Source organism: Clinocottus analis, unplaced genomic scaffold, assembly GCF_023055335.1.
Source record: "Clinocottus analis isolate CAN_PGR_092001 unplaced genomic scaffold, fCliAna1.0.p SCAF_7, whole genome shotgun sequence".
Lineage (NCBI taxonomy): Eukaryota > Metazoa > Chordata > Actinopteri > Perciformes > Cottidae > Clinocottus > Clinocottus analis.
This window is the reverse complement of record NW_027176229.1, coordinates 9,859,583-9,872,536: the sequence shown is the minus strand read 5'-3', so window position 1 is coordinate 9,872,536 and position 12,954 is coordinate 9,859,583. Positions and strand designations below refer to the sequence as shown.

The 12,954-nt window shown below is 38.2% G+C and overlaps 1 protein-coding gene across 2 annotated transcripts in view; it reads left to right on the top strand.

Moving 5' to 3' along the window:
* Positions 1 to 9,639, top strand: part of LOC137779237 (leucine-rich repeat transmembrane neuronal protein 4) — a 40,368-nt gene extending 30,729 nt beyond the window's left edge. The window contains exon 3 of one of the 2 annotated variants that reach the window (XM_068566833.1): positions 9,288 to 9,639. In XM_068566833.1, the coding sequence (XP_068422934.1) occupies positions 9,288 to 9,506 (219 nt within the window). In that variant the 3' untranslated portion in view covers positions 9,507 to 9,639. The remainder of the gene's footprint in view (positions 1 to 9,287) is intronic. The other variant, XM_068566834.1, reaches the window with a different exon arrangement.
* Positions 9,640 to 12,954: the final 3,315 nt, after the last annotated feature.

The following is a 12,954-nucleotide window of genomic DNA, read 5'->3' as shown; positions in this document are numbered from 1 at the left end:
AAGTGGTCAACAAATCAGTGAATTAATCATTTAATGCTTACACTGGTTGAAGATTTGTTGATTGACATGCAGCTAAGCCTATCCCACTGCTGTTTTGTCTTCTCCCTTGTCAACCCTATTCCTATTTCCCATAACTGACAAAGTTGGCCAGACAAGAAAATGATTCCTCAATCGCAAAATGTTTTCTGGCATAAGTAAAAAAAAAGAAGAAATATCATGAGTAATTTGAATTTCTGAATCTTCAAATGCAGTACCATTTGCACATTCTCTAAATATAGCAGTGGAGGAGGGATGGAACCGAGGAACAGCTTTCTCATGACTAATTACCTGCCTTGTGCCCAATTCAGGCATTTGCCAGAGTTTTCCTTAATTAGCAGATAGTTTGTTAGCTTAACTTCTTCATGTTGTGGTGTCTCATCGAAAATTGCAACAGAGGCGGTGAAGAAGAGTTGAAGGAAACAGCATGCAACAGTAAAAAAAGCCAACGGGAGGATTATTGCAGCAGCTTGTTAAGAGTCAGACTGATGTGTCCCCCAAAGCTGAGTTTAGATTCATCCCAACCCCATTTGAATCCTAAACCCGGAACCTTATCCTCACCCTGTTTTTAAATTGAACTGTAATCCACAAATGAACCCCTTCTCCAAACGTTCACTTGATTCACTTAATGTTTAGTTTCGCTGAAGTCCGCAGACTTGTTATTGACAAATACAATCACTTAATTGGAGTCTCTGAACAAACTGTGGGCCGATTACTATATCGCTGATGTTCTGGAGAACCTTAATGCATCCACACATTCAAGAGGTGCTAAATAGGAGACTCCAACTACACATTTGTAACATCTTCCGATCAACAAAAAACATTGCCCAACTTTTTTTCATCCACGCAATCAATGAGCATTCAATCTGAACCTAGATGATATGCTTTAAACACACATCTGTCAGTCTAGTCCTTTGTTTCCTATTTGAACTTAGTACTATATTATCAGTGATTTGTAACATTAGCTCGGTATCTTATCTGGGCGAAGCAAGGTTGAGAAATCTATTAAAGAATGAAATAGCTTAGCTTTGGTGCACTGAATTTATTTTAGTGTGTGTCTGTTTTGACCTATTTTCTGTTGGTGAGGAAAACAAGTCAAATACCTGTCATGTCATATGTTGTCTATTATTATTAGTGATACTTTTTTGAGTATTTTTGTGGTATTTGTGTTAGTAAATGATAAGAAATCCTTTTCAGCGTTTATTCATTCTTTACTAATGCTAAATAGCGTGTACTTATTATAAAGTGCTACCTACACTTCTTGTTTGTTGCATGCTGCAGCTGAAAATTATGCTATGAGAGCGTAAACTAAACATAAAAGGTGCGGACCAAAACAAAAACTATTTGGTTCAAGTATCCAAAGACTTAACTGTTTGCTTTGCTGCAGAACTGGTCAAAGGTACACTATGTTTTATTTTTCCAGTAAAGCAGTTGTTCCACCAATGCAACCAGAGGCCAAATGAAATGATACTATGTGTTATTATACAGACAAATCCCTAACTGTTTCATGTTATACAGTGTGGGAATGTCAGTAGAGCATCTGGTATCTATCATATTGGATTACTTAAGGTCTCTGGCTGAATGAAACGCCTATGTTGTGGATTATAATAAATATTATTAGAATTGCATAGAATTGCAGGACATAAATATTTAGTCCTCAGTACAATGCGTGTAACAGAATGAAAGCAGCGCTTTGCTCCAATTTACGCATGTGAATGTTTGTTCCATAAAATACCATCAGAGTTCCTAGTAAGCAACTATTGTTTCACGTTTGATGCAACTAATGGCTGTTCTGACCAGCAGCATCACTTAGGCACGTGTGTGTGTGCCTGCTTGCGTGCGTATGTGCGTGCGTGCGTGCGTGCGTGCGTGCGTGCGTGCGTGCGTGCGTGCGTGCGTGCGTGCGTGCGTGCGTGCGTGCGTGCGTGCCTGCGTGCGTGTATATTCACTCAGGAACGTGAGTGTAAAAAGAGAGAGAAAACATCAGTGAGGAAAAATGAAGTTATGCCACCAAACATGGTTTCTTACGGTGAGGATTCATCTATGCATTGATATTTATTGTTATCCATATTCAGGTGACTTATACCTAAAGACATCAGGAAAGACTCTGAAGTGACTCATAAATTGTCCATCCAGTAAAAAACAGTAAATCTCAGCGTGTGTTGCCAACATTGATGAGCGGAAAATGGAATGAGCAGCATTAGGAGAAGATAAATCCCCACATCTGAAGGATTATGGTTATTTTGACAAATGCTAAGCGCTTTTCAAATAGAAATGTAATTACATGGTGAATATTAAAGTCAGCATAAGATGATCTTTCTCGATTTCTAACACATTCTAACACAGTATTACAACGTACAACTTCAAGTTATCGTTCAGTTATTTCTCTCCTGATTGCTGACACATTACAGTGAGGATGCTAATGGTCTACTCTTTCTGTATTATTTGTTGTAAGATATTTTCAATATTGGATTAGGTTTAAGGTTAAGTACAAATTCTTCCTCGCTTTTTTTATGCATATGTGTAATATCCATAATAATGGATTACTGTATAAACTTTGTGTCTGTTTCCAGCACATTACTTTAGTATTTCCATTTCACAAAGGTATACTTCTACTCCATTACATTTATATTGACAGCTTTAGTTACTATTTACTTGGCAGATTAATAATGATGATCTCCACATATAGTTCAACTGATAAATTATGATGGATTAGCATAAGTTAAGATACACAGCTATACATGAATAAATAAAACATGTAGTTGTTATTATCTACGAATGTGTAAATGATTATGAAATGGACCATTCTTAAAAAATTCATGCTTTTACTTTGTGTGCTGTAGGTAGATTGTAATACTTTTGTGCGTTTATTGCATATTATTTTGAATGCACGACTGTCACTTTGAGTATTTTTACACTGCAGATTCCCTACTTTTACATAAATAAAATATGTAAGTACACTATCTGATTTTATTTTACCCTACAGTACATTATTCCCCTTTGAAATGAGTGTATTTGTAATCAGCTCAAGGTCTGTGTCCCTCGCCCTGAAATATTTTGTAGTTCATCCATGCTAAGCAACAATCAGAGAAGAAGGTCTTGCGGCCATTAGCATGCCATTCAGCATCCATGTGTGTGTGTAGCCTAATAGACAGCGATGATAATAGAGGCTTGTCTGTACTCTCTCGCCTCAGCGTTGACCACTGAGTGAATTATCCAGCTGACAGAGAGCAGCAGCACGGCTCTGGCGGAGGATGTTGTTAATATGCCAACGAGAGCTCATGCCTCCCGTGCCAGTTTGAGCCATGCTGGCATGGTGCAGCTGCCTATCACCTAATTGGGAATCATTTAGCTGCAGCTTGACCTACATTCAGAGATGTGCAAAGGGGGACCACCTATATGAATGTTTTCATTAGCAATCCAAAGTTAATAGCTCTGGAATTTGAATTAATTGTTTTGTGATGTGTTACAAGAGTAAACATGTAAAGTGCTTTGTGCAAGCCAAGTGCTTTATTGAAGAATTGTACCTTTTGTTATAAAACACTGAATTTGTCAGAGTCTGTTTTATGTAAACTGAAGTTGCTGATGTTAGGGCATATCTCCACATTTTGGGGAATACTGTACATACTTGTTTACTTTTTGCTGAGAGGTAAATGAGACGATTGACATCACTCTCATATAGTACAAAATAAGCCGGCTGCCAGATAGTTTAGCTTAGCATTAAGACTGGAAACTGGGTGAAACATCTAATCTGACTTTATCCTAAGGGAACAAAATCCACTTTACCAGCTCACTAATTAAAACGTTACCTTAAAAAAACAAAGAGTGTTTAAATTATCTGTAATAAACTAAATATGGAACTTAATATGAAGCTAACTAGCCAGCAGCAGCTGGAGGGCACAGCTCCATATTTAGCTTCATATGTACCACACAGACAACAGGTGTCTTCTCATCTAGCGCTCTGCTAAAGAAGGAAAAAAACATATTTTTCCAAATGTCAGCCAGTCCTCTAAATATTGCTTGCTTTGTATGCCTTGTGCTTTTTGTTATCATTACAAAAGGACTTGGTGTGTGCTCCACCGAAAGGTTTAAACCACAGAGTGTTTGGGCAGAAATGGCCACTCGAAACGGAAGAGAATAATTTGTCATATTGCCTGGGGTGAGGATTTCATTGCTTATGTTTTGCTGAGGCTAAAATTGTATGAAACCCACACTATCACATCTCTTGTGATTTCTGTCTCTGCATCAGGCCAACTGCAATTTAGTTTGAGGTTATTGTCATTTATAGTTTATAAAAAGACATTGTCTGACAATCACATTATTTCTAATTTATTTAGAATGGTGTGTTATTAACACCCAAATTACTAAACTGAATTCAATTAAAATGAAATAAGAAAAAGTAAAAAGAGTATTATTGTTCATTCTAATAGTGTTACCAATTGTAGATTAAACCAATTCTGAGGCCAATTGAGAAGATACTTTCTTAACACTTTAAACTTTAAAATGTATAAGTTTCCAATGATAAACGAGTGATTCTAGCTGCTTTACGTGTATCAGGAAATTGAAAGTGCATGTATTAACCTCAGATACAAAAGTATTACACAATATACACACACAACACAGCACCAGACCTAGAGTTGTAGCTTCCACAGGTAGCAGCCTTTGTACGGGACACTCATTGTGTTCTGTTCTCTTTAAATTCACCTCAGGGTAAACAGGTTGAGCTACAGTTTAAACAGTTAACATAAAGCGAGGACAAGATCGGGCTGATGCCAGATGTTCGCTTTATTACCTTGGCCGGTAGCCAGTGACTCACTGAATAACGACTTACACTTGTCAAGAGGAAACAAGACTATTCTTGGATAGCTATTGTAATCAAGAGATTTGAATTCATTTTATATTTAGCCGCTTGTGTTTCACACAACTAGATTGGAAAGGACTTCCTGAGCCATTAAAGTTGAGGAGAGATGATGATCATGCCTCGGGCAAAATACGACTGTATGCATCGTTCAGCCCGAAGCAGCTCTGTTGGCGTCTGTCCAAGTGAAGCAAGCCAATGAGTCACCTCTATAAGAGCTCCAACCATAACAGCCAACGTTTCCTCAATATCCCTGATTAAACCTGAATGCTCACTCAGCTCAGTTTGCCAAAAAGGCTTTTATTCTTTGTTCTGTGCTAAGACATGAAACTGAGCCTGTTTTTACTGCCACAGAAATGTAAATATTTAAACTTTATCTCACTGATGGAGAGACGGCAAAAGGCTGTATCTGCCCAGTGTGAATCAAACAAGTTTTAAAATGCAATGTTTTGTTGACCTGTGTGATGCAGTGCCAACATTTTAAACAAGATTAATTCCAATCTAATGACTTTCAACTGCATGGAGACTTAATTAAGTTAATTTACTCTGTTTTGATTATATTTTTTTTTTTTTGTATTTGAGTAATTGGTGACATTGATGGGGGGATTCTGATGTTGATGGTCCATTGACTCCACATGAAGTTCACATTTGTACTTTTCATTGAAATGTCCTTACTAATATTCAATTATTTCCATGAAATTTGGAAAACACATTCGTTCCCCTCAAGATTAATTATTGCCACTTTTCCCTAAACTTTAGCTATGACCCTGATATCAGGTCCAAACTCCTATCTGTCCAATATATTCACGGCTAAATACATGAAGATCTGATGACATTCCCATCATCAACGTGTTAAACATGATGCCCTTGTTAGCATTACAAAACACTGTGCAGTGCAACGTATCCCCATACAATGGTTCATACTGGATATTACAAAAGGTTTCTCCTCATGTTGCATGCATGGCCTTCAAATTCACAGAATCAAACTAGACTTCCTGGGCGTCTTCTTTGTCTCACCTCAACCTTCGCAGTCTGCTGTATTGTTTTTACGCAGGACTGTTTTCTTTCTGAATGCCTGTTTAGTATTTAGTTTTGTTGAATAGAATATAGGAGAATGCACCAAAATATACAGCAGAGCAGAGCACATTTAAGAAATGTCATTTGAAATCCCAGTTTCCGCCTCTTGCTATTTCACATCTCACTGCTTCACTCACTTTTCCATTGAAACCAATTTTGCAATGACAAGTGTAGAAGAGTAACAAATTCAGTGATGTTTGGTACTCTCTTTACTGTCAGGGGCACAGCTACTGTAATGAATTCAGATAATGAATTGTTAACTTTTTGTGAAGTGCGGCTTTAGAGGGCTGATCTGGAGCAAGTCATATGGGCTCAAATGTTTCTGTGTCAGTTCTACTTTACAACATTTAAGAGAGAAAAGTTGCAGATGTACCAAGCTGTCACTGACAGAATACTGAAGAGGATCTGATTGAAAACTAAAGACCGCATAAAATAAATAAAATAATATTGTCTTTCATGGTAGAATGCAACTGCAACCTAGTAAACTTCAGAGTAAGAGTGCACTTTATGTAAGCTACAGTGAGTTTTGCTTGGTTCGACAAACCCAAAACTTAATTGCATGTTACTTTGGAAATATGATTCCGTGACTTCACTTTGTGCTTCGAGATGTCACAACTGTGAACGCACAGAGTCCAGGCCGAGGCATCACCACACGTGTTGCATCACACTATACTTCTTGGGAAAGAGGAAAATGAGTTTGATATTGGCACCATTTGAAACCTCTAGCGTGTCATTTGTGAAAGTTATGGTTAATTTGTATCACATACATAATGTATTTTAAATTTCTTTGAGTTTGAAAAGGTACAATTTCAAACAGCACATTGCATACAGAGACAACAAACCTTGACGTTGATGCATCTGCAGCAGACTGAAGATAATGTATTAAAAAAAACAGGAGCTACTTGTGTCAGCTTCTTTGAGAAGGTTTAAATCAATCTTCACAGTGATGCTGAGCCTGATATATGTTTGAGCAGCAGAAATAACCTGACACAACAAACAGGCAGCCACAGTTCAACCTTTGCACTGCAGTTTTTTGCTATTCATATTATCAATGACACAAATCTTTAAAAAACAAACAAAAAAAAACAGTTTAAGAGGTCATAAGCTTCTCTAGTGTAAGTCTTTTATGCTGTCTGGACTGTCCGTACTGTTCATAGTGAGGAGACCTATTTAATAACAACACCTTTAAAAACATTTATGTAGTTATGTATTTAAAGTGATAAATTGAGGACTGTAGCCAAAAAAAAGTATTTAATTGTCTCAGCAACTGCAGCTCAGTTTATTTCACGGCACCTTCGGTTTTTAGCCGGGATGAACTGACTAACAATGTGAAAGTTAAACAGGAGGCAGGAGATGTTGAAGGGACAACGGTTGTCAGGGCTCTGCCAACTACGGCTGTACACAGAGAGAGAGAGGGCTATTGGTTCAACCAGCCGACCGACAAAATTTCTATTGACTGCACTTACATGTTTGACTCTATTTCAAAAATTGGAGAAAACAAGTCTTTCTCCTTGACAGTGTGAACCAAGAACTCACAGACCCCCCCCTCCCCCTCCCTCCACCTCCGTCCCCCCTCCATATTTAGCTAATTTTGTATTCTGAGCGTTGATGTTCATGCATTTTTTATCAAGGCATCTGAAGTAGTGTGTGTGCAAAGTTCAGTTCTTGAATTGGACAATAGAATGTTTTTCAAACTTATATTCTTGTTAAAGCAGAGAGCAAACCGAGCCCGATCATTTCATGAAAGAAAAACAACCTTCGGAAATGGTGAGATCTTATGGTGTGAAAGGGTGTGATCTTAAATTCATGATTAGACACAGGGTTGTGAAACTTAACCTAACTAGGTACAGAATCAAATTAGCTTCCTGATTCAATAAAGTAGTCCAATCCAACATATTTTACAATAGGTTGTGTGCACAACCTACATCATAATGATTCTCTAGGCAGGCCCCTTGAATACTGCAGCTTGTGGGTTTTACAGTAGAATTTGGAACAACATTAGTTGTGACAATATATTAATTTATTAAGCTGCACATAGTGAAGTTAAATAAGCAGTGTTGTAAAATGGAAAAAGTTCATCTTAATTACTTATAATAATAATATGTTATAGGTCATTTTAAATATCAGGAAATTCACTATGATTTATTGGAGTAATGTCTACCAGAGAATGAAGTCTCTCTCTCTCTCTCTCTCTCTCTCTCTCTCTTTCTCTCTCTCTCTCTCTTTCTCTCTCCCTCTCTCTCTCTCTCTCTCTCTCTCTCTCTCTCTCTCTCTCTCTCTCTCTCTCTCTCTCTCTCTCTCTCTCTCTCTGTGAGTGCCTCTATGCTTTGTTTACATAGCCAGGGCCGGTCAGGCATGCATGTCTTTGTGAGCATGCCTCACTGGCGAGGTCGTAGCTAAAAAAAAAAATAGAATATATTGCTGTTCAAAAGTTTTGCTGCACAACGTGAGTCAGATGGCTGAGAGGACTCCTCTATATTTTTACACCAACGCTGTACATGGTTCAAACAGACTGACAAATGAAAGGGCAAAAAAAGACAAAGATATACGTCTCAGCAAACGTTGAATAAGAGTAGAAGAAATCACCAGTCATTGGTAAAGGAAAATGCAGCTATCCATCAAAATGTATGCCGATTTAAATTATGATCCCATGATAATCTTGGCAGCAAAAGGTCACAACAATATTACTGTAAAGAAAAACATGAATATAATAGGTGATTCTCTACTTTTGAATGGGAGTGTATGTTTTCTTAGTGCACTCACCTGCTGCATGTGTGTTGCTTTGTGCATTTCAAAATACATAATGCAAGTGCATTTATATTTTGTGTGAAAGCAATAATAGACATAGGGTATTCGTTTTTAATATTGCACAGGCGATGATGCATCTTTATTCCATTTAATTGACATAATTCTGACCACACTAACACGTAAAACTACGAGGGGTCTTTGAATCAGCAAAGTGCTTGTAATGTAATAAGCACTCTCTTCTAAATGGAGCCTTGACTCCATTTAAAAGAGGGCAAAAAATATGTGTGCACTTGCTTTAGGCTTTCATCTTGCATATAAATTACTCCAGTTGAAACTGGGTTTGAGCACCACAGATTTTCAGGTCTTGGGGCGCTGACACGGTATCAGCTGCCAAGGCTGCATTTATGATGCCGCTGTGCCACAACTGCATGGAGTAAATTAAGCCAATTCCAAATATTCTGAGAGCAGATAAAAGTGTTGAAACTGATACTTTTTTGGAGGATTTTAGAAAGCTTACGTGTGACTCTTTTTCTCTCCTTTCCCTTTTCTGCTTTCCGTTTGTCTCCAGATACCGAGGCAGCTGAGTGCTCTGACGTTGTACAGGTATGAGCAGTCGGTTCTGGATTACTGCCATGCCCACCTGTCGCTGCACCTCAACGTGGGTATGGAGCCCCCAACTCAGGCACTGGGAGGTCCGCGGCCAGCCAAATACCGCACAGACATAACGGGTTCCCTCCCTTTCAAGCCTGTGCTGTCTTGCCCCGAGACCCACTCCTACCACCATTAAGCAGTGCACACTGTGAGGCTTCGTGTCCAAACTACTGTATGTCTGCTGCACAGAATCAGTGGATCAAGATGAAACACAACGCTGTGTGGGAGGGAACAGGGACTGGTAAAGAAGCAAAGGAGACAAATGTATTGCAGAGCATCCGAGCCTCAGAGTAATAAAAATGGAAATATTTCTCCATGGAAATGAAGGGGCGCAGCAGTATTGATTAGTGAGCTTCTGACCTACCTGACCCTCAATGACCTCAATTAGCAAAGGAGGCTGAGCAGCAGCATGACTTCACGTTCTGCTCTGCCTCTTAAAGAGTATTAAGGGAAATAATTTAATGATTTGTTAATCTTATTAAACACATTTCCTTGACTGCTTCTCATCTGGGCACCTCTCTGCTGCTTCTGGTAAAGTAATCAAATGCAAAAATGCTATTAACAGAGCAGGGAAACAGCATGATAAGTAATAGAGGAGCAGAACAAATGAAAGAACAGCCAAGCTTAAAAGTGTTCTGCTGCTTTTTCTGATCACACTGTCAATCAGAGGTCTCTCCTAACTCACGTCCCTGCGGCGTTTTTCATCTCAAGAAATGAGCCCCTCAAATGAAATTACCCTAGACTAGAGAAACAATTCAGAAAATAACAGACAGTATTTGTCATGTAAAATGTACAGCCTACACATCTTGCCGGCAGTAAGCATAGTTTACATGGTGACTTTTGATTTCCGTACTGATTCGGGATGTAGATTACGTTATAAATAATTTAATAAGAAATAAACAGATTAAAAATAAACACCAGATCTCAACCCACTGGGATGTTGGGATATTTACTTTACTACATCCATTTAAATCAACCGTGTAGTTAATTTTAATTTTTTAATTTGTTTTAATGTGTCCTTCAACCAATCTCTGATCTACATGTGTGTGCTTATTACAATATGTTGCATTTTAATATATGGTAAATAAACTGTGTAAATGACCAGTAACAGTGTCATTCATCAAGATCAGAGGTATGAACCTGATCAACTGTCTGCTGTATTTAAACAGCTGCGTAGGTGGTTCAGACTGAAGAGCACAGACTGATTAATAATCATTTGTGTCTGTTTTTTGCCTTAGTGATCAAGACCTTGATGGTAACTTCGACTTGTTTTTTTTCCCTACCCCTGTGACTGTGTGTGACCGTTATCTGAAGTATATACTCCACTCCCTCTCTTTTTTTTTTCTCTCTCTCTCTCTCTCTCTCTCTCTCTCTCTCTCTCTCTCTCTCTCTCTCTCTCTCTCTCTCAGTCCCTAATGTACTTTTATGTTGCTTCCAGGAAAGGAAAACTTATGTACAAAACAATGCCCAATTAGGGTCCTGCAATAGACAGCAACTCTGTGTTCTTCACACACGAGTATTGTGCCATGAAACTGGGGAAAGCTAAATGTAATATAATTGGAATGTGTGCCAGCCGGGAATTGACCGTTAGTTAAACAAGGCCCCTGAACAGAAATTGTCCGGTCATAGTTAAGCAACCATGAAAAGGTGCCGCAGGCCTGTCAAGCTATCGCCTCATAAGAAGGTAAAAGGTTTCTGTCTTTTTATACAGCCTATCAGAAACCACAAACGCAAGAGCAAACGTTTATAAATTGGATTTAACTGTGTTTGTCTACTCTAATATAATGTAAGCTGTAATCATTGATAAACAGAATAGCTTACTGTCCATACCAGTATTTCGAAGGCTAAGGAGCATTTTATTAGTTTGACTACATTTTATTGGGTGACAGGTTAAGTTAAACAAAAGCCCTTTCACATATCCCTAATGCATGGCTATTATATCAGAGTGTGGGGCAATGTTAACAGCTCTGTCCTGCTCTTGTTCCGCTTTTGGATTTTGGGACGTTTACAATCAGGCTAAGCTCACTACCAGAGAAAGCATTATTGTCAGCGGACACACACGTCTGTCCTGTTTCAAAGCCTTTTTTCTTGTAACATTTACAGTGAAACATAATGTTCAAACAGACAACCAATAAAGCATGAATCTAACCTCTATCTTACTTGTCTATACGTAAGCAAAGCGGAAAGAAATGAGAAATAAACAACATAAAAATGTAAAAAAATGTATACTAGTACAGCTAAGACTATAAACTTGCTCCACACTGCAATACAATAACATTACTGGTTCTTTATTTTCCTTATTAAGTGGTGAGGATGCAGATGGAGCAATATTTCATTTATCAGCTAAATTAGCGAGCTAGCTACAGGTGAAACAATCTGCCAGCAACAGTTGTCAGTTCAACTGGGAAAATCCTCAGTAATGAGAAGTGTATTTTTGTTTAACCTGTATTTGTCTAAAATCTAAAACCCATTGATGAAAAAGAATAACTATTAGTTTTGAGTAGTATGTCCCTTGTTTCATAACGCTGTGCAAGAACAGAGAGCTTGGCAGCAACAGTAGCTGGGGCTTAGCAAGCGGTCAATTCTATTTTGCTGAGTGGCTTTTTACAATATTGATCAAATAAAATGTTTTTGAACATGTGACATGAATGAAATTGTCCTGAGAGATTTATATATTTATTAAATATTTGGTTTTATTTAATTTTTTGGAGAGAAATTTTATTTTCCTTGTATTTCCTTGCATTGTTTTGGGGGTGTGAGGGGACATAATGTGTCCAGAGATGTACAATATTCTGTCATATTTCAAGATCATTATCAAACGATGTCCATCTCCAATAATGCATAAACTGTAATCTGAACGTTTTGATGCTGATCGTATAAATCAGTCATCCAACATCTTTATCAGAAATGAATGACACATTGATTGTGTACAACTGCACAGATTTTCAATGATCGCTCAATAACAGACATTTTGTAAATGCTCCCCCTGGTGTTCCTCTGTGAAGAAAAAAATAATAATCAGTGCAAAAGATAGATCTGCTTATGACAACACGTTCTGACACATGACAGATTCACACTGCTGGAGGATTAACTGCTCTCCATCCACACACCCGGAACAGTTTAACGACGCTGATAGACTACCTATACTGCACTCACTTCAAGTGTTCACAGGAGTGCTGGGAGAGAGTCGGGACGGGGAGGAGTGGCACATGCAACAGAATAGCATTCAGGCATCTGTGTTCACATGCATTTACACTAACAGGCTGATGGCTCACGGTGCTTCAATTAATAACCACTTCTGGAGCCATTCTGTCTCTTCAACTTCCTGCTCAAAACAAGAAAACAATTATCACCCACAGCATGTCTTAAACAACTGTGTGACTCATATCAACACAAGGAAAGAACGTTATATTTTTGTTCTGGAGTTTTCTTAACTGGATTGCTCGATGATTTTACAGGTCGCACGATGGATTTAGGATGTGGGAAGAAAATTGAGTAGAGAAATGCTGTCATCTGAAATGATTGACTGAAATAGCCTCGATACACAAAAATACACAACTGTTTGTACAACCTGTAAGCAATAT